The sequence below is a fragment of the Gasterosteus aculeatus genome, chromosome 11, assembly GCF_964276395.1.
Source record: "Gasterosteus aculeatus chromosome 11, fGasAcu3.hap1.1, whole genome shotgun sequence".
In the NCBI taxonomy this organism is placed as follows: Eukaryota; Metazoa; Chordata; class Actinopteri; order Perciformes; family Gasterosteidae; genus Gasterosteus; species Gasterosteus aculeatus.
Genome location: NC_135699.1, coordinates 16,087,478 through 16,115,222, shown reverse-complemented (window position 1 = coordinate 16,115,222; position 27,745 = coordinate 16,087,478). Strand labels below are relative to the sequence as shown.

The following is a 27,745-nucleotide window of genomic DNA, read 5'->3' as shown; positions in this document are numbered from 1 at the left end:
GGGGGAGGAAGAAAAGGTAATTTTCTTCAACTGGAGGCAGACGTCCTCCACGATTTGCTGATCCTCCAGTCGGTCACTTTTCATCTGTTCTGCACAGGTTTTCTCCAGAATCTTGCTTTCTTCCTTCAGAATCTCGTTCTCTCCCCTCAGGGTCGTATTGTCTCTCTTACAGTTCTGGTTCTGGGTGAGTTCAGTTGTGTTTGTGAGGAGACTTCTGCTCTCCAAGAGGCACTTCTCGAGGTCGACGATGGCGGACTCCAGTAAACGTGACTTCCTACTAAATATAAGCTTTTCTTCAGAGAGCTTCTGAATATCTGCCGCTTGATATCTATTCACCTTATGGAGGTCTTGGATTCTCTCCTTCAGATTGGAGATTTCCTGCCCTTGTGTCTTGATGGTCTGATGAGCCTGGGTCATTTCTGCTTCATGGTCTTCGACCTTCTTCTGGAGATCTGGGAGACACTGCTGCAGACTGGAGTTTTCTAGCTCTTGTGTCTTGATGGTCTGATGAGCCACGGCCATTCCTACCACATGATCTCTGGCCGTCTGCTGGAGATCTCGAAGACTCTCCTTCACACTACAAAAGTTTTGCCTTTGTGTCTCCGTGGTCTGCTGAGCGCTGTTCATCTCCTTGTCTTGAAGGCTTACGGGAGGCAGACAGGAAGAGGACATATAGGGGGAAGCAGCAGCTAAAGACCCTTCCTCCCGTACCTCTTGGTCCTCAAGGAGTTTTCTTTCTTCCTGCCGTGCTTCCTTCTCCTTGCAGAGCTGGGTGATCTGGTTCTTTTGGTCAGCTTCAACTTCCTGCAGATGAACGATTATTTCCACACCTTCTCTGATCGCGTCCTTTAAAGTCGATATTTGGAGGTTGGATTTTTTCTCTAAGTCCTCTAGTTCGTTCACCTCTGTCAGCACAACAATCTTCTCCGCGGCCATAGTGAGCGCTTCCATTAGACCTTTTTGGAAACCATCAACGTCGTCCTTGGGAACGTTTTTATGGTCGCTACTCGCCATAAGTGTGCGTGTGTGTCCGTCCTGTAGAACTTGTATACTGATGAAAGATGCGAATGGCCGTGGCCTAATAGAATGTTTGGAAACAAAACCCAAATTGAGAATGTGAATCCATCCATCCATCCATTGTCAAACCGCTTATCCTGCACACAGGGTCTGTGAATGTGAATCCAATCCTTTCCAATCCATTCAGTCATGTAAACGTGTAAGTTGTAGAATAACTGCAATTTAGCATGATCAACACTTGCGGAGGTGTTGTTTATGGTCGAATTAATCATGTTGAATTCAGTGATCAAATCCCTAAGGGGTACTACATTTTATATCTTCACAAATGAACTGCCAACTACATTTCCTCTGATGATGGTGGCTCCTCAGCGCCTCCTAGTTTTACAAAATCACTTTTTTTTCTCCCATGAATAAAAATCGTCCAGCAGATGGCGACTGATAACTGAGTTGAATCCAACATTTTCCTGATCTGATCAGCGGAGAAGCCACTGATTATGTTTGAATCCATATGCAGTGGAAGCTGGTGATCCTTCAGCTACAATGATGCATCAGTATTTCTGATGTCTATATTACTACACATAGTCCCATGTAAATTCATGGGAAAATGCTCTAATTATCTGACTATTTACTTATTGTCCGCGCTGACTTTGTTATACATGAAACAAATTAAATCCTGTTTTTGATCCAGTTTTCCCAAATATCCGGTTCTAAAGAGGAGCAATATGCAGGATTTATTCATTTCCACTATAAATATGCTTATGCAGTTATTAATCAGCTTATTATTGTGAACATACTGTTGGATTTGGTATTTGAAGGCATTTAAATGTCCTCCGTCGTGGACACAAAAAACAGAGGGATTATCACGAGAGATCCCTGTGGAGTGGCTGTGTGACGCGGTCGCCATCAGGAGACATGACCCCCTTCCTTTGTACCCTTCCAGCCGTGATGATGCTCAAATCCAAATAAACACATGCAAATGGTCCGTCTACATCTGCTGAGCCATTTGCATGCGTCCTTATTCCAGCTGACTGCTCACAATGACCCCCCCCCCCTCCCTCACCACCACATCCATCCCCTTGTCTGCTGAGGACATTTCCATAATGCGGCTGTGCATGTTGCTCTGGTGAATGTGGAGCATATGGTGATGCCGTGAGGAGAAAGTGGTGATGTGAGTGGTCTCATCGTTTAATGATTGGCAGGCTGAGCAGTGTGAGTTGCTCTCCAACAACCAAAACATTCCCCTTAATTACAGTATTCCCTTTTGTTGTTCTTCGCTGTGCTAACAAGCACTCCGGCTACAGCATTTAAAGAAACAGCAGTGTCTCAGCTTCTTGCCCCAAACTTGTCCTCTCCTGTTAGGGGGCTTTCCCAGCTCCGTCCCCCCTCGGGGCGGGTGGGAGGGCCTTCGGGGGGGGACAGGCCCTCTCACGGGGCAGACACACCCCAGGGAGCGAGGCGGCCCAGCAGGCCACATCAGTGCACGCATGCTCCCACCGGGGTGTTTGTGTGAGGGCAGAGGCCTGATGCCTCAGAACGTCAGAGTGACCATAATAAAGTGTGGCTCTGTGATGAATACGTGCTGTAGTTGGTCATCAGCTCCTCTCTGGGTGTGTGTGCATTTTTCTTATTTTTCTACTTATTTAAGACCTTTGGAGACAATTCGCGGAAAAACTAAATTCCACTGTTCACAATTTATTTTGTACCGCAAGCAGATCATTGTGGCACAACAGTAATGTAAGCGTTGGATTTTCTTTCTTTCAAAAAAAAGAAATACATAAAATAAATACTTGGGTCTAGTAAGTTGTATCATTAGACAGACTATCCTTCCTCCTCAAAACTATATAATTTAAACGTTTTATTAAAGCTGTTTATTGATTCTTGATTTTTGTTTTCCTAAACTAAGCAAGCTTATGATGGCTGCCTAATGTGTTGCTAAAGCGACATTGTAAAGTAATATAATTATTTGTACTATTGTTGGTCCGACTGTTGTCTATGTTTCTCTCTTCTCACCTTTAGCTTGTGGACTTAATGTGGCGTAGATTAATTCATGTGTTGCTCTACTGTGTGAACTTGGAGCATGAATTACATAATTTATATTGGGTATTTTATTTATTTATTGTTCATAAAACTTTTTTTTTTTCATTCACCGCCAAATGTACGTTACAGCATGTTAGCAGTCTTAGATTAGCATTTAGCTCAAAGCACAGATTGGACCTTTAGCCGAGTTCTGGAATCCAAAGATTAATTACTAGCTAATCAATAAATCCCATTGACCAAGTGATCGTCTCTGTGAAACAGTTTTTAAACAGTATCTTGTTTGTTTTAATGATTCTATTTGTAACCCTTTGACTTTTTCCCACCTCCAATAAAAATGACCCAGCTGGACAGATTTTACGGTCTAATTGCACGTTATCGTAGACTATAATCCAGATGATTCCAGCAGCACACTTCCTCCCTCACAAGCCCGTCCTAACTGTCCAGGTGGGGATGTGAGTTCCACCGATGGAGAAGCCAGTCGTCTCCGGCTCTGCTTCAGATCTCTCCATTGTCCATTTGGAGGCATCGCCAAAAGGTGAGCAGCGTGGAATGAGATTTAGAGCTCTGACGACCCGCTGACAGACGGCTCTGTGAATTCAAAAGGGACCTAAGACGGAGTCCAAAAAACGCCCGAAGCAACGCTTTGTTTTCAGCGCTCATGGTGTCATGAATCAAGAGTCTGTCCCCAGAAGATTCCTCCCGTTTGCCGACATGTTTACCCAGTGTTGGACAGTCGTGCTTACTTGTGTATCTAATGGAGGGGATGTTAGCTCGGAGGGTCAGCCCGGGGAGGGTAATGGCCACTGTCAAAACAGAGGCCTTCTGGTGGCCCGGCAGGGGGGGGGGGGCTCGTAAAGTCCCGTGCCGGACCCTTGTTCTGTGTTGTGTGGATGCTGTCGGCAGCTTTCAAAGAGGAAGCGGGAGACCTGATGGGCCGGACAGATGGAGGCCATGTCATGTGTGACAGATAGAGCACCTCATCCTCCGCACTCAACGACAGGCCTCCTTTTAGCTACAAGATACAAGTACAGGCTTAAGTAAAAGGGTTACACTCATTTAGAGATGAAGTATTAGCATCAACATGAAGATGAAATCTGTAAACATCAATTAGATGTTGCGGCTGTTAAAGGTGGGACTTATTTTAATGACTGATTGTATTGTTTTTTAATACCCAGATCCTTCAAAGGGAGACTAAAGCCTGCACATACAGAACAATTACTGGCGCAGTCCATTCCGATTGAAAAGAGCTCCAAGTCTCACGCCACCATCAAACCCGTCCCTATGAGCGCCTTCAACGGCTCGGCTGCACAACAGAGACGGCGCGGCCTCCGTTCAGGGTCAGCGCGAGGTCGCTCCCCACATCTGGACACGTCGTCAAGCCAACAGATGTGCGTGGAGGGCGCCAACGTTCCTGCGCCAGAGACGGACCGGTGTCTCGAACCGTCACGTCAAGGAGGAACACTCACGAACAAGCGCGCCCCGCGTGCGCTTCAAACCGCACCGGGGGCATTATCAACGGGGGCCTGGCTATGGCCTACTGTCGGGGGGAGGGGGGGGGGTCGGTGTCTTGATCTGGTGAAAGTAGATACGGAGAATAATGAGCATGTCAAGATCTATTACCCTCAGGTCAGAGGTGGCGGTCACAGTTATCAGTGTCTGATGTCTGCGCTTCTTAACTGATTTCAAGTGGTTTCACAGATGTTTCAGCGCCCGCCCGTCTCAGGCCATATTGAATCTGGCGTGCGTGAGCGCGGTGGGGCATCTCGTGTTGACGGATCCAAAAGGCAGGGCCGGGGCGCCGGCGGGTGGGGGTGCTTTTCAGTTCACACACAAAACGTTTACGTTTCGAAGCTTTTTTCAAATAAAAAAAGGGTAACGGGAGAAACGGGAAGCAACAGTCTGCGGCAATATCGAGCAGTTTCGCCTCCAGCGGGAGGAATTCACCCTGGCAGATGGTCGGGGGCCGAGGCTCCCGGAGGCCCCCTCCCCGAGGCAACGCTACACCCTGGGACCCGGACACCTAATCGCGCCCCGTCGAAGCCTCTCACCTGCTGCTTCGCCGCTCACAATGTTATCTCATCTGCCCCGGCCTATTGTGGCTTCCCCCGTCGGCGATAATGACGGTCGAGAGACCCACGCGGCGCCGCGGCGGAGGCGGGCTCTCCCTGGAGAGAGGAGGGAGGGGGGTGGGATCATGGGAAACCTGGGAGTAATCGATCCCTCCATCTCGCCTCCTCTGGCGGGTCTCGTTTCCGGGCTGCAGACAGAAACTGTGTTGTTTGAAGGCGCAGGTCGCTTTGATTGGGGGGCTATTAATAGACTTAAAGGTCTGGCCACCTCGTCAGGTACATTACATCACATCTGTTTTATAGGCGCAGTGAGTGAGAGTGTTTACTTTTACATTCACATTCGAATATAAAAAAACCTGTGTTATGTATTTTGCAGCAATTAGATAGCAAATTATTCCAATAATTTTCACAGAAAATCCCCAAAGTTATTAATAAGATTTGGATTTTAAATGCACACCAAAACCCTCTCTGCTTCTCTCAGTTTATTCATCGCGGTGTTATTAATCAGCTGGTCTGTTGATCCAACGCTACTCGACAACGTCGCCAAACTCGTTTTGGTAACGCACCTCTGTAAAGTCGGGGAACTCACAAGAGGCAGATTAAAAAAGGATAATCGTATTGAAGCATTGGATAATGCCCATTCTTTCCCATAATGGGATTTAGTAGCTGCTTTATGAGTGATAAAACATGCTAATTGAACCCTGTCAATGTAATTAATTAAGATGTGTATAAAACCCAGACATATAGAAGCAAAGGGAGTTTCACAAGTTCCAAAAGAGACCGAATGGAGGGAGCGCACAACTTAAACTGTATTCGACATCAGAACTAACCTTCTAACTTCTCCACCACCTTTTTGTCATTTATCCCAGTTATTGATGGATATCAGGTGCGAACCCTGTTGTATTGGTGGAGGCGGTGGTCCGCGAAGGAGGATTTGAAGTGCCAGACCTCCCTCAGAAGAACGCCATCTAAATGGTGCCTTTGTGTAAAAATGGAAGTGGGGAGAAAGTTATGACCCTGACATGCCAACACGCCTTTTTGGTCGGGAAGAGCAATTTAGTAGCGGGACCCCCCCCTCTGTGCGGAACACGGCGGAGCTAGCTGATAACCCCGCCGCCGTGTGCCGGCCTGCCGGGACGTCTCCGCCGTCTCGCTGCAGCGTGTAAAACACGGGGGAGATAACAGCGAATCACAAACATTGTACAAAAGAAAAGAAACAAACGATAACAACCCCCCCCCCCCCTCCCGCTTTAACGCAAACAGAACCTTATCTAAAGATACTTCTGTGAAGACCACCACAATTCAAAGACAGGGAAAGCAGACTGTTTGTGATATCAGGCCTCTGGGGATGAAATGGCATTTTGTGAGCTTTGTAAAAATACACTTTGGTTAAATAGATGTTGACGAGACTGATACGTGTTCACAGACTCAATACAAACTAAAAGCATCGCGGACCAGCTGTGAGGCCTATTAACTGCATTACACGGGCCGATTAAAGCTGAGTGGTCTGCTTCAGCTAGCGTTAGCACGCTAATCACGGTAAAGTTAGCTCACTTCCCACGTGCCAGATTGGAGCCGTCTACGTCATTTTGTCTAACCGGAACAAGTCCACCCGTCTCCAACGCTGAAAGCCGTTGAGGCAAGAGACGTCCTTCCAATCTCATGTTGGACACCTTTCCGTCCTTTCTGGGGTCTTTCAGCTGACTTTCTGTCCAATAAAAGATTGACTTTAAAATGCTGCTTTTGGTTGATTGAGCTCTGAAGGCCAAAATACAAAATACAGGTCTGACCTGCTGCCACCTAACCAACCATCCCGACCCCACCAAGGGGAGGACACACAGGAGGACAGACAGGAGGACACACAGGAGGACAGACAGACTGGTCTGCTCAGACCTTTATGTTTGCTGCTGCTGCTTTTGATTGAACCATATTCTTGTTAAAATGTGTCATACAAATAAAGTTGCCTTTAAGAACCGAGTATTGCTCTTATCTCTTTTATTGAGGCTCCCATATTTCTGCACGCGGAGAATCGCAAAACTCTGTGCAGAGGTTTTGTTTTTTCCTTTTCATTTACGCCATTTTATTAAAGTTGCGCTTCGTTGTGACGTAAACGTCTCGCTTTGTTTAGCAGGCTGGACCTGCCGGAGGTGCAGAGTGACTCTTGTTACAATCAGCAGAACCAAATGCTGGAATGACAGCAAACAACCTCAGCGCTGAAGCCCCAGAGGAGGGTTCCCTTCCGTCAAACCCGATCTCCGCGGTTCATCCTGCGCTCCATCAAGGAATAACAGGATCAATTTGTTTGCTTTGCTCTCATCACGTGGACGGGAGAAAAAAAGGGGTTATTTTTAAGTTAATGACACGCACATGGAAAAATAAATAAAAGGGAAGCTGCTCTCCATCGTAGCGAGTTGACCCCGACATCAACAGAGATCTGCGGCTCGGGAATAAACTTCCTCTGCTTGCACTGGTGCGCACACTTCCTGAGGGCGGGGGCGGGACCCGTTCTCCATGAAGGCTGCAAAATTCAAGCCACATGCTGATCCACGTCCTCCTGTTACCGCACGGACGCAACGATATGAACCTCCTTTCTACGGCTCGAGGGAGACGGAAATACCTCAACCGCTATGTGATGGATCCTCGGCCCCTTGAGGATACAAACTATGATCGTCTGATGATGCTTAAGGAACGACCGACATTCATGGTCCCCAGAGGATGTTTGTAATACCTTGCAACCTCCAGAACATTCGTCTCAGGCCTTTATTGTTTCAGCGTTTTAATTGTCCAATACTGTCTTCTGCTAGTGCCTTTGAATCTGTTGCTGTTTGCATTGAAGCAGCCAATGAAACACGGCCATTCCTCCCCCAATGTTTCCCACAAGGAGGATTTTCCTCTCTCGCACATGATCGCAGCACTCGGATGTTTGCTGAGGAATATATCCGTTACTGTTATGGCAAAAGAAGATTAACTAGCTGTTTCTACTAATTCAGTGCTTATTTTTGATTTCCTGCTCCATCACTGCAGATTATTATCGCCGGTGGCAGCAGCCCAACCGCAACAAGCCCCCCGACGACGAGGGTCCCGAACCGCCCGCCCGCCCTGAGAAACACTATATCCAGCCCGAGAAGCCGCGGCACCGGATAATTGTAGACATGATTGGGGAACAGTAGATATGTGTGAGTCTCGGTGGCCTGAGGGCGAGTCCCACCCAGGGAGAGAGCAGAGGAAGCTTTGCAGATGGAGGTCAGAGTTGGGCTGCTCACATCCTACCAGAACACTCACTATTTGTCCTGCTGTTCCAGTCTCCGTCCAGGGCATTATCGCAAAAAAAAAAGTTTTGTGTGATCGGTTGTGCGAGGACACAAGCGATTTGTGAGGGTAAAAGCATGGAGATACCTGTAGAATAATGCGGGATTTTGAGAAGAGCCGTGAACTTGCGGTTGCAAAAGTCAACTGAAGCTGTAAAATTAGAAGTAGTTGATTGTCGTGTACAAAGGACTCTGTTTGCAACATTACAGCGATTCATTGTTCATGTGACTTCTTCGCAGGACTTATATTGTCGTTTCAAGGCTGATGCTAAAATCGGCCTGCAGAAGACAATGGTGGCCAAAGTCTGTTCTCATGTAGAAAGAAATAATGCTACTAGTCCACACAAAACCACAAAATCAGCATAATTCTCTCAGTAGAGACGTGCGTCTCGCTCCATTGACTAACTGTTGTTTACGTGCATTCTAACGTGTCATTTTATCACTGAAGACCACAAAATAAAAAGAGGGGAATCTAGCACGATATTTTAAGACACGCAGCTACGAAGAGGAACCCGCAGTCTCTTCCTGGTGGCGTGACCGCGTTCACGCTGCGTCAGCCGAGGTCACCGGGAGACGGGGTCGCGCCACCGCGGCAATGACCCGGGAAACCGCCGTCTTTTCCGTCAACACGGCGGAGACAAAGAGATGTCAGCGGACGATGACCCTGCTAATCAGAGAGAGGAAAAGACTCCTCCCTCCACCTCGGCTCGGACGGAGAGCAGGCTTCCATGTTTGTGTTGGCGCGCGTATTTGACGCTACCTGTATCCTTCCTGCCAGAGGACAGGGACGCGGGGACGTGTCCCATTGGCGTCCTGCGAGGTCTTGTTTACTATCCCCCATTAGTGAATTTCCCTCTTGTCTGGTGCGTTGGATATAAGTTAGTCCTCCCGCAAGCGTCTTAAACATACTCAGCAAAGCTCCGAATCCAGGTCACACCTCTGTTCTTGGGACTGAAAGAGCTCAGCGACTACGGGAGACGTTGAAGAGGCCTTGATGGAACCCTGTGAAGACCACGCGTCTCAACATCTACAGGATGGTTGGCTGGGGAATCTGATACAGAAATGTATGTCCCCTTCAGACTTTGGTGATTCCTTCATCCCATAATTTGTGATTTAACGCAACTTGTGACATTCACATCTGCCTCAGTGGCCTTTTATGTGTGGTGCTCTTGTTTAGTGACTCTAAAGATGAAAAACCCAAACCAGACAAAGAGCTTGAGAACATTCTCATACTCCATTGTTGGCCTTGATGGACGGACTGATATGCTATGAAACCCTTTGTGTTCTCTTTTAGCTTCTTCAACAAAAGCTCTAAAGAGAAACAATCAGAGACTCTGAAGAGTCCTTTTCAGAGTATCACGTCCCGCCCTCGGCCGGAGATGCATATCTAAGGATGATTTGACCGCTCTTTCTTCACGCTGAAGTTCAAGACTTTCTTTCTCTCACTCGGGCCGTGACCCCGGTAATGTTATACAAACGTCACGCGGGCCAGACCTGACGGCGCGGCCTTTGGCCCGCGGCCGCTATCGCAGAGAGGGACCTCTGTAGGAACACAGAGACCCCGACAAAGTGAACAATGGCGTCCTCGGGAAAAGGGTCAGGGAGGCGAGAAAACACACCGCCATCTTGCAGTTCTCTGATGCTAGCCGCGGGTACACGTCCAGTTAGCAGCTAAGAGTTCCTCGTGTTGGGTAGGGATGAGCGCAGCGCTGCAGAGTCAGCGGGCCATTGCTCAGCCGCCCGTTTGGCGCAGAACTGAAATGACTTGTGATCAAAGACTTCAGCAGAAAGTCACATTCCTGCGCAGACGTCACCTCAGAGGAAATGACTCGCAGTCCGGCCGCAGCAAACAGTGAGGGCCACAAGCCGTGCTCTTCATCCCGTCTGATTCCTGCCGCAGCCCGAAGCTTTGAAGCTCCGCGGCTGAAACGTCCCCAGACATTAATGTTTTCTTATTATAGTCGCTGTTGATTGGTCAGGATTTAGAATCGTGTTTGTGCGGTTTGCAGAAGAGTGAACCAGAAACAAAACTGGGAGAAAGGAATGATGGGAATGATGCCCGAATGTCAACATAAGTGACCTTGAGTGCTGCACTCGAGTGACATTTTTCCATGAATCTGTAAAGGGGAACGCATGTCGTGTGACTTCACCACCATAGGACCTTCTTTTCTGTACAGCCAGAGATAAATATTATATTATTACAAATATAGTTATTTTATCCCGTTGTTATTGTGCCATGAACTATACATATGATGCTTGTAAATTTTAATATAATTTTACGTTTCAAGAAAGAAGAATTTTAATGCGTTTTATAATGACTCACAATGGTTTGGAACCCCTAGTTTAACCTTTAACAACGTGTTGTTTCTCATGTAAAACATGTTAGCAGAGCTATATAGTACCATGAAATGGAATTATTCTAGGAAGGCGCCTCAACACGTACTGTACTTGTATCTACTAGTATTCCCAGTAAATGTTCTTGAGTTATATATTATTAGGTGAAAGTGATCCACTGCTTGTTAGTTTGTTTGCATTGGAAACTAAACCTGAGTCCTGCAGTCGGTGATATTTCACAAGCGGAGGAAAGACTCGTGTCACTGATGCCGGAGCCTAATGTCCGATTTGATGAAACAGACGGCTTAGTGATACAGCAAGTTGCCATGGAAACCGCTGTGTTGTTTGTGTCAGAGATCTGCCCCTTTTGCCCTGACCCCGTCCCTCGGTGGCGACACACTTTACCCCCGGGGGACTTCACATACAACATCTGCCCTGCCCCCCCCCCCCCCCCCCTCAAACACAACAAAAGCCAGCGATCTTCTGGATTGGCTCTTTCACCATAAAGGCCATCCTTACATACCTGCTGAGAGGGTCAGAGGTCATGATCCGGGCACCCCCCCGTGACCTGGCATGACATTCTTACTCAACACAGCAAAGGAAGAAAACTCTCTTCCACTTATTGAGAAAGAAGCAACTGAAAATGACCCAATAGTCTGGAGAGAACACGGGCCGGCCCGGCGTTCGTCCAGAACATGACGTCAGCTTCTCGAAAACACTTTCCCTCATCATTTCTCCCAGCGTCCGGCGGCTCGGCCATGTGACCGCTGAGCGTGGCGACAGAAGGAGAGGGAGGTCCCGGTGGCGGCGTCTATACTCGGGGCTCTGTGCGCCGCCCTGAAGGAATCGGCCCTCATCAATCTGCCTCCGCATTCCACAATAGCGGACAAAGGGACTGCACTCTCTCCGCGGCAGATGGCTTCGCCTCGGGCCGTCCACGCCAAGCCCCCCATTGTCCTCGGCGCCGGGTTGTGTGACGCGGGGACCTGTGCTCCTCCTCCTCCTCCGGATGTCACTGGAGGATAACTGGGGTGCAGGAGTTGAGTCAAACCTCCATGGAGGGAATGAAGAGAACATCTGCTTTTGTTGCAGATATGTTTTGGTGTAGCTGCACGTTGCTACACCATCACGAACTTAGTGTAAAAAAAAAAAAATCCATTTGGGTAAATGAATGAGGCATCTGTGCCCCCGACGGAAAGCTGTCGGCCTGGATTATCCTGATTCCCACAGGAACACAGAGCCCCAGCAGGCTCCCACAGTTTGCTGGTTTATTGTTCAAAATACAGACATTTAGATTGTAGAATCAAGCCTGTGTCAATCATAAACGCATAATCAAGCAAAACATTTGTGACACAAACTCCTTTCATGCTCAGATAAAGTTACTCTGTTCTTAAGAAGCGGCACAAATGGTTTTACTGCCTTTTCTTTGCGGCTTCTCTCTTCCTGGAAGTGGAGGACGGAAAGTCTTGACCGACTCCATTCAGCAATTAACACAGAGCTGCCTAACCATCAGAGAGCACGAAGCCCCGGTCTCTTTCTTGTTGTTGTGAGGGAGCTGGCCGTGTTTAACACATCTGTTGTCTCCCATGTCTGAGCAACCCACAGGTCTGTTCACAGTAATCCTTTTATTCTACTCTGAAAAGGCCTTCAGGGGCTCCTGATGGATGGCCTTCATTCCAATGAAAATGGCCAGCTGGATAATGGGAAGAATGGGGAACCAGCAGTCCAGCACACCCCCGGCTTCAAGCCCCTAAACCTCCTTTAAGGGTCTTAAACAGTCCGATGCTGAGTCTAATCACGTTGAAAGGAGAGACCGTGTTCAGCAGGTTTTATTTCTCGCTTCGAGAGCCGGTGCTTTTTCCTTTCACGTCTCAGCAAATTCACAGATGACGCCGTTTTAATGACACGTTCGCATGCAAAACGAGGAAAACTGGTCAGACTTAACTTCCCGGATCGGTAAAATGAAATTTTAAAAAAGGGCCGGTGTGAAGCTTTTTGGTAAAATAATAAAGTCTTGAATTGGGGGGACAAGCTGATCGGTTCAATCGCCCACACAGCGTCCCGTTAACCCACGTTTCTATATTCCACAAGCATTAGATAACAAAGCACATCGGCAGAAACATTCATTTAGTCTGTTTCCATCATTGTTCAGAGGAGCTTCCCTGATGCAACCAGAAAGGAAAGAAAACGCGGTGGATGGAAAAAATACTTGTAGAAAGTTTGCAGTCTGCCTATGAAGGGACAGGGGTTGATAGTGAGATCAGGTCCCGTCAGCAGAACCCAAAGTTCAACTCTAGCACCAATGTCTTGTGTTTTAGCATCTTTCTGGCGCATTCCTAAAACACGGGCCTGGGTAGTGTAGCAGAGGATTAAGAGCACGAGGTCAGAGTCTATAGGAGTGGAGGCTTCGCCGGGTCAGAGGATGTTTACCGCAGCGCTTCAGCATCAGTGATCCGCGCCGCTCTGGGAAGGAAAGACAATAGACAAAACAATGTCCTATTTAAAGATGGGTCACTGTTATTTATAAACCAGCTAAGAGGCCCGAGGAGGTGGAGAGGAACTCAAAAGAAGGCGTTTTACGCTTTCTGTTTTCAGCATTTGTGCGGTTCATCGATGTGCGTTTGTTGCTATGCACGGCCCCTGAATATATCTGATTAAAGATATCACATATTGTGTTTTCCTGTGATTTTATGACGCTTATCTCTCCCTCACTAACGACCGCTCTAATGCTCTTATCAGAGCAAATCCAAGGATCCGGAGCTCTCATCCATTTATCACACTAAGCCCTTATTTTGACATGTCCGAGGGGCCCAATGGAGCTTGTTACACCAGTTAGAAACAGAGATAAATTCCACCTGTCAAAACAGCTACCAGAATATCTTTGCTTCTTTGGTGTGAGCAGCAGAGCGGCGGCTCTTATCTCGCCGGTGACCCTGACACGCGGGGGCCCGAGAGCGTCTCCCGTGTGTTCTTCCTGCAGACACAGATATTCTCGTCGTTGTCTATCTGCTTGTGAGACCCCCGTTTAAATCAAAATAGACACTTGTGGTCCAGACACAATGGGTCGCATTGTTTCTCCCTGAAAGGAGAGCATGTGCTCGGCTAAATGCCGCACTTGCAGCGGGCAACCTCTGGGACGACTTGGGCATTCAGCCTTTGATTAAGCAGCAGCGTTACGCACGGATGACTTCCTCCAAGGTGCCTGGAGGTTGTGGGAAAGGGCCAGTGAGTAAGTGTGGCCTCAAATCGGGGGGGTAAATAGGGGGGGGGGGGGGGGGGGTGCTAGCTGTATTGTCCACGCAGGCTTTAATGACACTGGGCCGCGTCCAGCTGGGCCGGAGGGGGGAGAGGAGGCTCTCGTTCTAAGATGGAACTCTGCTTGTGTGTCTTTAAATAGACATGTGACCAAACTGCCGAGCCCACCCGAAAAACACATTCACGTGCGCGCACACACACACACACACACACAGTCCGGCCTGCATGCTGGGCCCCTTGTTGAGACAAATTGGAACTCACAAAGACAAATCGATATCACGTTGGAGACAAAAAGCTTCTCTACGATGTGAACTAGGGTTGTGTCCTAGAAGTGTCCACATTTTGAAAACAACAACACTACTATACTACATTATTCAGCAGAGGATTCAGGACCTTTTTCTCTCTTGTTTGCATTGAATTAAAGGCAATACGTTAAGCAATCAGCTTAACTGATTAAGTGAAGAAGAATCTCAGCTTGGCTTCCTGCCGACAGTCAACGGAGCACAAACTCCCGATCGCAGCGGTCTGCAAACACACCCACGCGGGGCGGCCGTGCAGCCGAGTCGATTGCTGGCCGAGGTACGACAACGATGTTCTACCTGAGAACAAAACCTCACACCCTTCGGCCGGCGACCCGATCCCCTCCACCCCCGCGATGCAGCGCAGCATCCCGACCTAAGCTGCTGCTGCTGCCGCGGACGTTTCCCGTGGGAAATCAAAGAGGCCTGTGAGCAGCACTAATGCTACAGTTTCCCACGGATACTGCGAGAGATAAGACCTTGATTTCTGATTGGTTTCTGACGCCAATGTGCGGTAAAAACGCTACACGGGCGGCAGCGTTTGTCCTCGACCAGCACATGATGCACATTTACTGTTGAAAATGCTGGCAGACGAGGAGAACGCCGACATGCTAAATCCCTGTTCTTTTCACAGGCTCCTGACAGTAGAACCAGGACTCTCGCTAATCCATTTAATATGAGAGGATCAGCCCAGTAGGTCCCGCCGCAAGAGATAAACCGCCGCTCGGTGGGACGGAGGCCGCTCTCGGCTCCGGGCCTGGTGCCGGGAATTAATCCGGGGTCCCATGAAAAAGGCGGGATTCCCTGGACGGACCAGGTTGGACGGTCTGGGAGGAAGGTGCGCTTTTGAAGAGTCTGCAATGATGCCGGATTCCCTGACAGGTGTTATGTGTTGGGAGCCCCCGCTTGGCCCATTTAGCCGTTATCCTTTAATACCGAGTCCTGCTGTTGCCATTTAACAGCCCGTATTAATAGCAATTTACGGATCATCAAAATAAATAACAGCTGGCAAAGCTGGAAAAAAGGACGAACGATCGCAGCTGAACGACAGGAAAGACGAGGTGGTTGAAAAAGGGAACAAAACATCTGCTTTAACTCGAGCATTGGGAGCGAAATGCTGAGTCAGCATGGGCCGCGTTGTGTTTCCACATCTGCTTTTCATTGTCGTGTCTAAAAACAACAGAGGGGGGAAAAGGTCGAGCTCTCGTCCTCTCACTGGTTCTAATGGAGAGCAAACGCGCATCAAAGTCCTAAACAGATGCAGATGGAGGGGGTATATTGCGTGAGGATGACTGACGGGGGTGTCACGGTATCATGAGGAGTATATTGTGATAAAAGCTCAGGGGGGGTCAGCGATGGGTAACGTGCGGCCTGCTGGGAGCGAGCGTAAAGGCCCGAGGAGGTCGCGCAGGGTCGGTCGTCTCCAAACAGATGAGGTAACGGGACGCTCGACGATGAGGGACACCCCGGGGTGGCGCCCCCCCAATCCGATTCTTCTTCTTTCGACCTGTGGAAGAAATGATGCCTTTTTAAGAATTCATTGTGTTAGAGACTTTTGTCACAGTTTAAATATTGATCCCGTTTTAGGACATTCAGCAGCATTATTAGTTCACACCAATGATTCACTGCTGTAAATATGTGACCCTCGTAGGAAGCTAGGAGGCGAATGCTCCACCGCCCCCGATGGCCTCCGTAGAATACTGACAAGTACTGTTGAAGTACAGAAGGAGGGATGTCTGTGCATATTCAGGATCAGTTTCCGGGGGGGGGGGAAGAGAGAAAAATGACACAATGTGTGTAACGCCCATATCACACACAAAGCCCACAATAGACAACAAACAGGAGACCACGCCAGTCTGGTTATTTAGGCCCATTTCCCACAAGAAGCTTCGCGGTTCGGGACTGAACGTGTCGACCTCCACACGTCCACAGAACAATAAGAAAGGGAGAGCGCATTAGGCTGACGGAGTGGAAGTAGGGCAGGAGCAGGGGCCGACCAGCAGGTCCGAGCGCTTATGCAAATGGATGTGTGAGGGGAGGGGGGGGGGGGGGTATCAACCACCGGTCGTGAGTTTCCTGTTTTCTTTGGATCTGCAGAATTGTGTCTTTCTCCTTGTTTGTCGAGCCGAGAGTAAACTTCACCGCTGCTGATACTTCTTCCAAAAGTCACGTAACTCGCGACGTGGTACAACTACATCATGTGACTTCAGAGAACAACAAGTCAGGCCGTGCACGCCGCCGAGACAAACAATCAAAAGCCCCTCGAAGGCCGTTGTCTTCACAACGGGACTGCTTCAACACAAGGAACACACACATGCCGTTTCAAATGCGCAAATGCACGATACGGAAGTCGGTCAGAGTTGTCGGCCCCCTTTCAGAGGTCCCTTGAGTTCATGGAGCCGTGGAATATGAACCTGACGGGGTCTCCAGTGAATATCCAGTTTCCAACGATACGTGGTTGTGCACGGCGTGGAGTACTTTGATCTGATTGGTTTTATTGAGCTGAGGGAAATAAAGATGATTTACATGTCTATATATTATTGAATAGTAGAAGAAGAAGTGTTGGACGTGTAAGCGGACGCCCCGTCAGCTCCCGTTTGATCATTTATAGTTCAACACGATCAAGCTGCTTTAACACAGCACGCGCATGTGTATTCATGGGACTTTGTTTAGCTTTACTAAGTACGGTTTGGCCCAAAACTTTCTCCGCAATGACCATGAATGCTGCTAACACGCAGACGTATGAGGAAATAATAACCATCTATCTCATTTGGAATATCAGATTCATGCTTAATTAGGTAACACTTTTAATGCAGGATTTCTAATTGAAATTGAGTGTTGTCCTGGTTGCAGTTTTGCATTTTGTGTTAAAGCATCTGAATACTTACTGCAGCATTACAGCGTACATCATTGAGCCGGTACTGAGAGAAGCCTAACGCATCATCCTTATCTCGTGAGTTACGTAGTTTTATCTGCGTCGGGTCGGGTCAATAGAAACGAGCGGTATTTATTTGTCTGCCGGGCAGCCGAAGCGTTCTCAGCCTTTGGTCCTCTGAGAGTTTCTTCTAATGTTGCATGAGGAGGGAAAGTGAAACCGAGATCTAAGGAGGACGCTCGGTCCCATGGCTCTCGCTTCTGGTGTGAGCAGTAATCCAATCAGAGCTGGTGTGTGCATGCTGGGAAAATAAACAGAACCGCAGACTGATCCCAGCTCAAGCTGCAGTCTCATGCGATTTGTTCTTTAACTTAGCTCTTGCTCACACTGTCAGCGCGCTTTGATGTTTCATGGAGCCGCTGCAACAACTCAGACGCTGTTGTGATCGAATATGAAGGAAGGAGACAAATTGAGGAAACGATCCAATAGTCTGGTATACAGGAGCTCTTAGACTCAGAACATTGTATATTAAGATGCGAAAAGGTGAAATTGAGTAGATTTGATCTGAGCGACCTGCATGAGAAAATAAAGAATGGAAACACTGGGAGCTGAAAAGAAAGATGTGGCTTCGAGTTGATGTCTTCCGTGTAGATCCACAGAATACTAAAATGTAACATTTCCTGCTTTTGTGGCGTGTATCAGGAAATCCAGAAAGAGATACTCGGTGCTGAGATGAGGCCTTTTTGCGGGATGTTGTGACACCGAAGGCCACAGTGCATGCTGGGATTGTTTACCTGCTGTGGGCCACGGGCCTTCAGATGCAATCGTCTTAGAAGAAGCAGGAGCTACAAATAGCTTCACAGAGCGCTCAGATCCCCCAGCGCGCTGGTACGACCTGCAGGGAAAATCAAGTGTTTATTCGTGGGTCTGTGGGCACTTTGGGGAGGAAGTGGGCTTGTGTGAAGACGCTGGATTTAACCCAGAAGTAATGTCAGACGGAGGGCCGACAGAGACCACGGGGGGGGCTTCAAAGAGGGACAAGAAAGCATTTTTCCGTTGGTCTCCGTGGAAGAAGCAAAAGGCTGAAATAAACTGAACACAAAGCTGAAACAACCGGTTGTTTTAAATACCGACATTGTCCCCCCAAAAGTCCAAGAGGACCAAGAAGAGTGTCTGAAGCGTGATGAAAGCTCTGCGAGAAAGAGGCGGTTGACGGAAGAAGAATGGCGGCCTCGGAGAGGCTTTCTTCTACTTGCCTTTAGCCGCCTTTCTGTGCACAACGTTAAAAGGGGAACAAAAGAGCTTGTCAGCAGCATCTATGAGCTCAGAGGGAACTTATGTCCTGGATGTGCTGAATTGAAACCAGTGAAATACACTCGTTGCAGTGGCCAGAGATTTGCTGAAGACTTCTGGTGTCGCTGAGGACAGAAGTTCAGCATGATGAGTTGAAATGGAGCGTTGGATTTTTGAGAAGTTTATCCCAATGTCGGCATCTGTTTTAAGCAGCTCTTTTTTGATCTTGTGCCAAACTTAAAGGCCGCTGTTTAACCGGACATTTGCTTGATACTAAACGGTCTAAATCGGGCGGTTGCCCGGCGTCGGTGAGGCTATTGAGGCTCCACCAGCTGCACGCTGCTCTAAATGGACTTTCGTGTGCTTTGGTCGGCCTCCCAGTGCCAGACGGCGCCCGGTTGCGAGAGCCAGAATTTGAATAACAAGTGTTTTGTTGGAATGGCCAACTGTTTAGAGTCCTCACAAGGTCGGGCGGGAACAAAAGAGCCCCGGTTGCTATGGTGAACACCAGGGCTGAATTCAAATAGCTTCACCTTGGAAAATAAAAAAAATTGATTTAGAAAATTAGATCTGCAGGATGAACTTTTTTTTTGGTTAAACACCGCCTTAATAAACACGCCTTTCCCTGTGAGCGCCTGCGGCTCCGTGTCAGTCTATTACTGATAATATCTCTATAACAGCCAAACTCAGCTCTGCCCCCCCACCAGCACACCGACCGTAACCACACCCCATTGCGACGTCACTGGCCGGCACGCTGCATCCAGGCACCTCCCAGGGGGCGTGGCCAGCAGGGAAGCTTATATATCCCCCTGGCAACGCGCTACCTACACGCGAGTCAGCTATGCGCGCCGACAGGTCCGTCGTTCACCCCGTTGCGTGTTATTAACGATTTAAAGAAGCAGAAAAAACACTTTATGGACTTTGCATCGTTTTTTTGTAGCCTTTTTTCTTTTTTTGTCTTCTAAGAGTTGAACTATGTTGATGAGCAGCTACAAGAAGACCGCCGTCTCTGTGGCCAGCGCGGCGTGCGTCTGCCTGCTGCTGCTGCTGCTCGTCGCCGTGCAGCATCACCGCGCGCAGGTGGGGGACGCGCCGGCCGCAGGAGGGGACGCGGGTGCGCGCTCTTTGCTCCAGGACGCCGCGCGGGGGGGCGAGCGGACCAAGAAGGGGTTCTCCGCGTACTTCACCAAACTGACGCGGGGACGCAGGGAGGTGGAGAGGCCCGCGGGCTCCCCGGCGACCGGCACCGACCCGCCGCCGGCCGAGGACATCAGCGCCGAAGACATCTTCATCGCCGTGAAGACCACCAAGAAGTTCCATCAGTCCAGGCTGAGTCTGCTCCTGGACACGTGGATCTCCAGGAACATGCAACAGGTAAAAGGTGCAGAGATGCACTGTTTAGTTCATGAGGGATGCGCGTGCGCGTGCTTTTTTTGCGGGTGACGCAGGTGACGCAGGTGATTCCCGTTCGATGGCTGCATTGTTCCGCTTAGCCGCAGAACTCTGCTCGGCTCTGTCACTTTTGATTCTCCTCTGAGTCCCTGAGAACGGAGGGAGCCGTTTCAGGGATCCCACTCTCTCAGCCCCCCTCGCCCCCTCCCTCTCGCTCTATTATCCCTCCTCTCTTTGGGTGTCCCTGTGAATGCCCCCCCCCAGTGCAATGGATGCTTCACAGCACCGACTCCAGCGCTGTCCCTCTTCCAGCACTAACAAAGCGTCTTTCTGAAGGGGGAAGAAAGGCCTTCCCCCGGCCCCTTGTCTCCCCTCTCTCCATGGGAACGTGGGAGCCGAGTCTGGGTCAAGCTCTCTGGAGGGATGGGAAAATGGGGGGCTTCGTTTGAGGGGATGCCTGGGGACAAAGGGGGGGGGGGCATCCATAGGCGAGTTTATGTGAAAATGTGGCCTTGGGAGGCGAGCTGCTCCAGAGGGTGCACAAAGACCCCCACGGCCATAATGTGGAGCAAACACTCCTATGTCTTTTTAAATTTGCCACGGCTGCTGTCACGCACAAGGTGGTCCTCACTCGTAGAGGTCGGGGAGAAGTTTCTTCTCTTATGTGTGACGTCAGTGAATTGAAAGGACGGCCGGCCGTCACGACGATCGGCACGGCTCACGTTGATGCACCGCAGACGCACATCCGATGCAGACGCACATCTGCTCAGACGTGAGTCGACCGTGCTGATTGGTTGCAATCGACGGAGTCGGCAGCGGGGCCCTGGCGGGGCGGGCAGCTGGCGGGTGGCTGAGTGGACAGAGACTGAGCGGGCCCCACAATGCAAGAGGGAGTTCCTGGAGGAAAGGGGGCCAGGTGGTCAGGAGAGACGGAACAAAGGACCTAATGCCAGGCATATGATGCCGCGAGTTCCCACCGTGTGCATATGGCCGTCCTCCGTGCTCAGGGTGGATTCTCACGCTCAGCTGACGGACATCTGTGGAGTTTGGATCGCTTCTGCGGCGGCACACACAAGGGACAAAAGTTTTTCATATTTACGCAAAACGGCAATTTAGAAAAGATCTTTTTGTTCCCGTTGCTCTTCTGCTCTCAGATGGAGCTGCTGTTTACACCAGAACAGAGGGAAGATTATCTCCGCCGTAGCCGTGTTGACACAATAGAGCCGGTGGCCGACTTAATCTCTGAGCCCACTCAGAGCATAAATAGCATTTTATGTAAAAGGTTACACCCTTTGAGGCAAGTTAGGCCCGATTTGTCTGTGAATTGGTGCCTCTGACATCAAAAGTCCTTATACAACTTTCTCTTGCAACACCCTCTCCCCGTTTTATATTAATCACCCGTAAGTAATTTACCTTTGTGCTGATAGCAGGGTCATAAAACACTAAAAATAACTAAATAAATGGTCCCCAATATTTCCTTCCCCAGAATGCAGGCCGGCGGCCAATTTATTTGTACAACTGGCACCTACAGCCGCTGCTTCAGATGAACTCAGCAGCTGGTGTGCCATGAATTCCTCCCTCAGGAGTGTGATAATGAGCCAGCAGTCTTCACAATGGACGCTTTTTAAAATGTCCTCGCTGGGACGCACAAGTGGTCAGAAAGTGTCTGATAAAGTGGTCTACAAAGGCTTTTGGGGGGGTTGCCGGAGGGAGGGGGGGGGGGGGGGGCCCGGTGCCCTTCCTTCCTGTGGAGCCGGAGACAGCCAGCCAGGCACCACGTTCTGCTCAGACAGCACCGTGCCGGCCTTCCTGTGGTCAGGAGTGCAGCTCTCATCTCCTCTCCTCAGCCGCCCACGAACCCCCCCGTCCCCCCCGCCTCTTATCTCTTCACACGCAGCCATCTGGTTTTTATGGTATGAATTAGTATTCCGAGAAAGTAACTGTTCTTTTTAGGTGACAGTTCAGAAACAAAGACAGGGGGGAGGTGGGGAGGGGAGGAGGGGGGGGGGGGGGGGGGGGGTCTCAGGGAGGTTTTTCTCTAGTTAACTCCTGCAGCTGTATGCAAATGCTGGCAAACATATTGAGAATTTACCCAGTGGAGACTTTACCCAGCATGAAAACCCACAGCATTGTTCTATTCAAGAGGCGCAGGCCGTGTATGTGGCCCCGCAGACAGAGTGGGAGGGGGGGGGGGGGGGTGAATGGCCTCACACGGTTTTCAATTTACTAATCAGCAGTGAGATTCCTCCCCCCCTCCCTCCCTCCCTCGGTGCCCTGGCAGCTGCCTCTGTGATTAGGCCGTCTATTCAGCGGGCTTTTAAAGCAAACAGCGCCCCTGATCCGTTCTCCCCTGGAACCGCCGCCGGCCTTAAACAGACCCCACCTTTCCCCAGCATCTGCCTCCAGCATCTGCTCTCCGCGGATGAGAGGGTCCTTTTCACCCGAGGCCCCCGACTCCGGATGCAGCTGAGTCACAGCTGACGCGGCTCTGTTTCCGACCCCTCCCGCCACAGCCCGGCGTGTAGCGGCACGTGGCACAGATAAGGTAGTGTGATGTCGGGCAGGTGCTGCCTCACCTGAGGTGAAGAGTAAACAGGCCGCTGGCAGTTACGCAGACCCCCCCCCCCCCCACCCTTTTCATGCAGCGCCATTCACCGGCTCGCACCTGCTCTGAGTCTAATCCTCGGCCGCTCCTTTTATGAGTAACTGCTACATTTAACAAGCGGCCGCAGCCTCGTGGCTCCGTCGGGTCACGCGGCAGCGAGCGCGTACACGCGGTGGCGGCGGCGGCAGATTGTCCGCTGTTTGCTTCTGCTTTAGCTGCATTCAACACGCTGAGGACCTGCGGCGGGTTCGGATGGGGGTCTGGTCCAGGGGGATAGGGGGGGGGATACATGAATGGGGTGTGTGTGTCGGGGCGGACCGTCTGCCCCTGCCCCCCCCCCCTTTGTTCCGTGTCTGGGATGCTCCGGGGCGGCAGCACGGTTGCCATGGAGAGAGAGAGCCGCGGGACAAAAGGCCTTTATGGGAGCAGGGGGCTGTTTAACTCGACGCGTTTTCCGCTGCATAAAAGGCATGTTGATTGATGCTAATCACGCCGGACGGGACGGGTGTGAGGGAGAAGGACTCCGGAACGCGCTGGTGGACGTGATGCGTGCGATGATGACGCAACGCGGTTTGGATTTTGTGGATTTAAGGAGCACTTGTCTGAATTCTCCCTTTGTTTTGTTTACAGACGTACATCTTCACAGACGGAGAGGACGTGGAGCTGAAAAAGAAAATTGGTAAGTATCATCCCGGGAACTGAGAAGCTCTTTGTTTAATTAGAAAGGACATCAAAATGCAGTTTTTCTTCCCTGACTGTATTAAAATACATAAAGCCTCCATTGATGAGGAACTAACCCTCCTATTGCCTGCCTTGTTGCCACAGGGAGTCACGCCATCAACACAAACTGCTCCGCAGCTCATAGCCGACAAGCTCTCTCTTGCAAGATGGCGGTGGAATATGATAAGTTCATAGAGTCGGGGAAAAAGTAAGTACTTGATCCTTATTTTGATGGTTTTATTGGCGGGAGAATGTCCAGGTCTGACGATTCTTCCGTTGTTTAGGTGGTTCTGTCACGTAGACGACGACAACTACGTAAATGTCCGGACTCTGGTGAAGCACCTGTCCCAGTACCCCCACACCCAGGACATGTACATCGGTAAACCCAGTCTGGACCGGCCCATCGAGGCCACGGAGAGGCTGGGGGACAATAAGATGGTACGCAGAACTGTCCTACATTTGATGCCTCGGTTTTCCGACACCACGAGGGGATATTTTTGATATCCGCGTGCTGACCGAGCTCCCTCTTCCTTCACAGAAACCAGTCAACTTCTGGTTCGCCACCGGGGGAGCGGGCTTCTGCGTGAGCCGAGGTCTGGCGCTGAAGATGAGCCCGTGGGCCAGGTAAGATGCAGATCGCACGGCACACCTTCTGCGTGCACCTACTCCCTCTGGCCCGCGCCACCTCAGCGCTGACCGAGTGTGCGCTTTCCGTCCCTCCAGCGGCGGCCACTTCATGAACACGGCGGAGAAGATCCGCCTGCCGGACGACTGCACCGTGGGCTACATCATCGAGTCGGTTCTGGGGGTCCCTCTGACCCGCAGCAACCTGTTCCACTCCCACCTGGAGAACCTGCAACAAGTGTCCAGATCGGAGATCCACAAGCAGGTGCGAGTCTTTTCAACATCCACCTACGTTTAATTTGTTTTTGTTTTTTTCCCCAATGTTGCTCATGTTTCTCCTGTCATCTTTTCGTTCCAGATCACCCTCAGTTACGGGATGTTCGAAAACAAGAGTAACATCATAAATTTCAAAGGGGCTTTTCCTGTGGAGGAGGATCCATCGAGGTGAGGGACCGTTCCGTATTCAATGAAGCAGACTGAATCCGGTTTCAACTCCTTCCAGCAACTCTTGACCTGTCGTTGTTGTTGTCTTCCAGGTTCAGGTCTGTGCACTGTCTCCTGCACCCAGACACCCCGTGGTGCCCCCCTCAGGTTGCCTTCTAGGGCGACCGCTCCTTTCCCATCCTCGTCCCCGCCGTGCCTCGGTATCTGAAAGGCTCGCGGGGACCAGTGTTTGTATTTAGACCGCGCCGCTGCCGCGTTGTCGCTGCAGTTGTGTGCGGTCTTTGCTAGTTTTACTGGGCTGCTGTGCGGCCCGCCTCCGGACTCTTCCTTCCTGTCGGGGGGCCCGGGGCCTCGCCCCCATCGCGCGCCGGTCGGTGGAGCCCCGGCTCTCGGCAGGAAGTGGCTTTCAGCGTTAAGCTTTGCAGGCAATCAGTTGAGCTTTGTGATTTATATGTTGCTTGTAAATGTATCTGCAATTCTCATAGAATGTATTGACATATATTCAAGCCTTTTTGCCAGCTTCACATTAACCTTTTTTTTTTTTGCTTTTTAAAAAATGCAAAGCCATACAGTTCGTTTGTTTGTAGGCTTTCCTTTCATCACATATAATTGGTATTTTTGTTTTAGATCGTTTTACTCCAATGACTCCGGACAAATGCTCTAATATGAAGATATTGTTGTGCTTTTGAGTGTTATATCTCCCATTAACTGAGCTGGCAGCAGGACGGATTCCCTTTGGTGAGCTACTCTGAGGTATATCAGGACAAAGCACTTTTCCCTTTGTGATACATTTTGGTCAACTGACCTGATTTACGTCCTTTTTAATGACATGCCTCAGATTTGTTTCCAAAATATAACAAAGAAAAAAGAATAACCCATCAAAATCTCTTATTTATTCTTGTTTTTAATAACACTCCTCGTATTTGTTACGATGGAGGAAAAGTAACGAGTGGAAGAGATTCTGATTCAGGGTTACAATCAGCTTTTGAATTGCTTTGAAATGTAATTTTCTTTGTTTTTTTAATTGTTGAAATATTGCACAGCTGAGTTTCAAATGATCTGATGTTTGCTACTGAAAAGACTCTCACCTCCAAAGGCTCAAAAGCAAAGAATTGGAGACAAATCCCATAGAAACATCTGAATAACAAGCAGGCGTAACGTGAGCGGCGGTCTACAATAGTTTGCACAACAGACTGCTCAGCTTCTCCGTTGTTATCCGTATGAATAACCTCGAGTTACACGTGACACCGGCTGCTTACCGCCGAGGCCTTTGAGGGGAGAACTTTACGAGAGCAACATGAGTATTTCCACATGGGGGGGATTCGCTCCCCTCCGTGTCGTCTCTCACCCATATTGGGTTGCACTGTACATTTTTGATTGCAGTATTGTGTACTGTGCCCGTTGTTTTGAATTAGTAGTACAATGTTTAGAATGGAATCGGCCCTGCGTGGTTCACATATGCTTGTAATGACCCGGACGTGGTGATTTGTGCCGCTTTGAACTGTGTTAAGTGACTGTGCTGTTTATTCTCCAGTATCTGGAGAGTTCGAGCGGTTCATTCCCAATACTGGCTTCTCAGGGATTATGAGCTGATCCTGGTATTAACTACCATGGGACCCACGGTGGGACCTAAAAATTAAATAAAAGCGCATAACCACTGAGAAACATCACATATTTGGTCATGTTTTTATTGGACTTTATCCTCCGAGTTCAAGATGAGACTTTTAATGTCTTTAATATTGGATCTTCTTTTAGTTTGACTGATTTATTAAAGCTGCAAAGCAGCAGTGTCCTGCTTTAGACAATGTTCCTAAGTATTTGTACTTGTGTATTTCCATTTCATGCCAGTTTATATTAATCTACTTTCATATAAATGTGTTTAGATAACACAAAAAAAGAAAATGTTATATATATTTAAATAAATTAAACAGAGCTGAGGATCCATCAGCAAAGCCTCGCATGGGAGACAAATTATTCAGAGGAAATCAAAAACAAAACCCGAACAACGACCCCACAACCACAACTTTGCCTTCCAGAGACGTGAAGCGGGAAGAACTGCAGATGTGTCTACAATCAGACATCTGCACTCCTCTCTGTCAACTTGTAAAATGTCCCCAATAAATCTGTGCACAAGCTCCCAAACATAGATTGTGTGCGCTGGAACAATCAAAGCCCTTCGAGCCATAACAACCATTTAGTCAGTGGCAAACGCTTCACAGAAAAGGAAGCGGGAGAGATTACTCCTCCGCCACTGCAGCCATGGGAAAGAAGGGCGTGTGGCTTAAGAGCAAAACTCTCGTATTATCAAACTGCCGAGCTGTGGATATGCAAACAGTAATCAGATCTGCAGCACATTGATCTTTTCCTTCAAGAGATAAAAGGTTTTTACATCCATAACAAATCATGAGAGTGTTGGTCCAATACGTCTCCGATCTCTCAGAACTCTCAGAACTGTCTCCTGGATGAAGTGTTTTGTTCACTGGTAAATAACTAAAAGGGAAGCGTGTTCGTGCGCAAAGAGAAGAAAGTAACGTTAGCTTGTCTGACATTTAAATTAGCCAAAAACACGTGTAATCAGTCACATCTACGAGGGAATCAGTTATTAGATTTCTTTTGCAATTTATCCTGTTCCCAATAATAGATATAGTTGGACTAAGCTTTGAATTGTACACTGTTCTCATTTAGATTTCAGACCCTTTGCAGTAAACGTTTCCTAACATTTAACATTAGAAGAGAGAATCGGTGTGTTGGTACACGTCAACTTGCTGCACATTACCCAACAACAAAAAGCAAATTGTTTTTTTCTACATTTCTACGCACATTTACCAAGCAAGACACATTGTGTCAATTATATATATATATTAATGACTTTTAATGTTGCTAACAGTTTGCTAGCAGTTTTCTTACCTTTGGGCCGAGCTAGGCTAACGTTGGCTAACGTTAACTGTGTCCCCCTTTAATGATGGTAAGTTAAGCTAACTAGCTGTAACGTTAGCTCAACATTTAGCTAACTGACAAATGTTAAAGTATTCCTATCCAGCAACCATGTTAAACTAACGTTATATTTGTATATTTAACGTTATATTATAAAGTAAGGGTAAGTATGTAAGTTTCAGTAGAATTCTGCGAAGTCCGACGAATTTTGGCAGCGACGTCAAGCCCAACTGTCACTCAAAGTAGCCACGCCCACATCTATGCAAATCATAACGTCTGCTAAGATCTGTCATTTACTGGAATGTTTTCCAAGCCGTTTTGCATAGGAGACAGGCGAGAGATTAAAAGAACACAAACATCCAACTGCCAGCGTGCACGGTGAAATACGACTGCAGGCCGTGGCTGCTTATCCTGCAGTGATAAAAGGGCCCAGGATCCAGAACGTCGACCAGGTTCTGTTTACAAAACACAAAACCTCCCGCATGACTTGTGTCTGTCTCAGTTTGAGTCACGCTTGTTGAGCTACAGTTTCCCCCCCC

General features: G+C 49.0%; 1 protein-coding gene across 1 annotated transcript; it reads left to right on the top strand.

Annotated features, from left to right (window-relative positions):
- Positions 1–16,822: 16,822 nt before the first annotated feature.
- On the top strand, positions 16,823–25,942 carry lfng (LFNG O-fucosylpeptide 3-beta-N-acetylglucosaminyltransferase). The gene is made up of 8 exons (XM_040191959.2): positions 16,823–19,861; positions 23,115–23,163; positions 23,310–23,412; positions 23,489–23,642; positions 23,743–23,828; positions 23,928–24,093; positions 24,187–24,272; positions 24,365–25,942. Exons 1-8 carry the CDS (start codon positions 19,463–19,465, stop codon positions 24,429–24,431), a joined length of 1,110 nt encoding a protein of 369 aa, XP_040047893.1. The 5' UTR covers positions 16,823–19,462; the 3' UTR covers positions 24,432–25,942.
- The last annotated feature ends 1,803 nt before the right edge of the window (positions 25,943–27,745 follow it).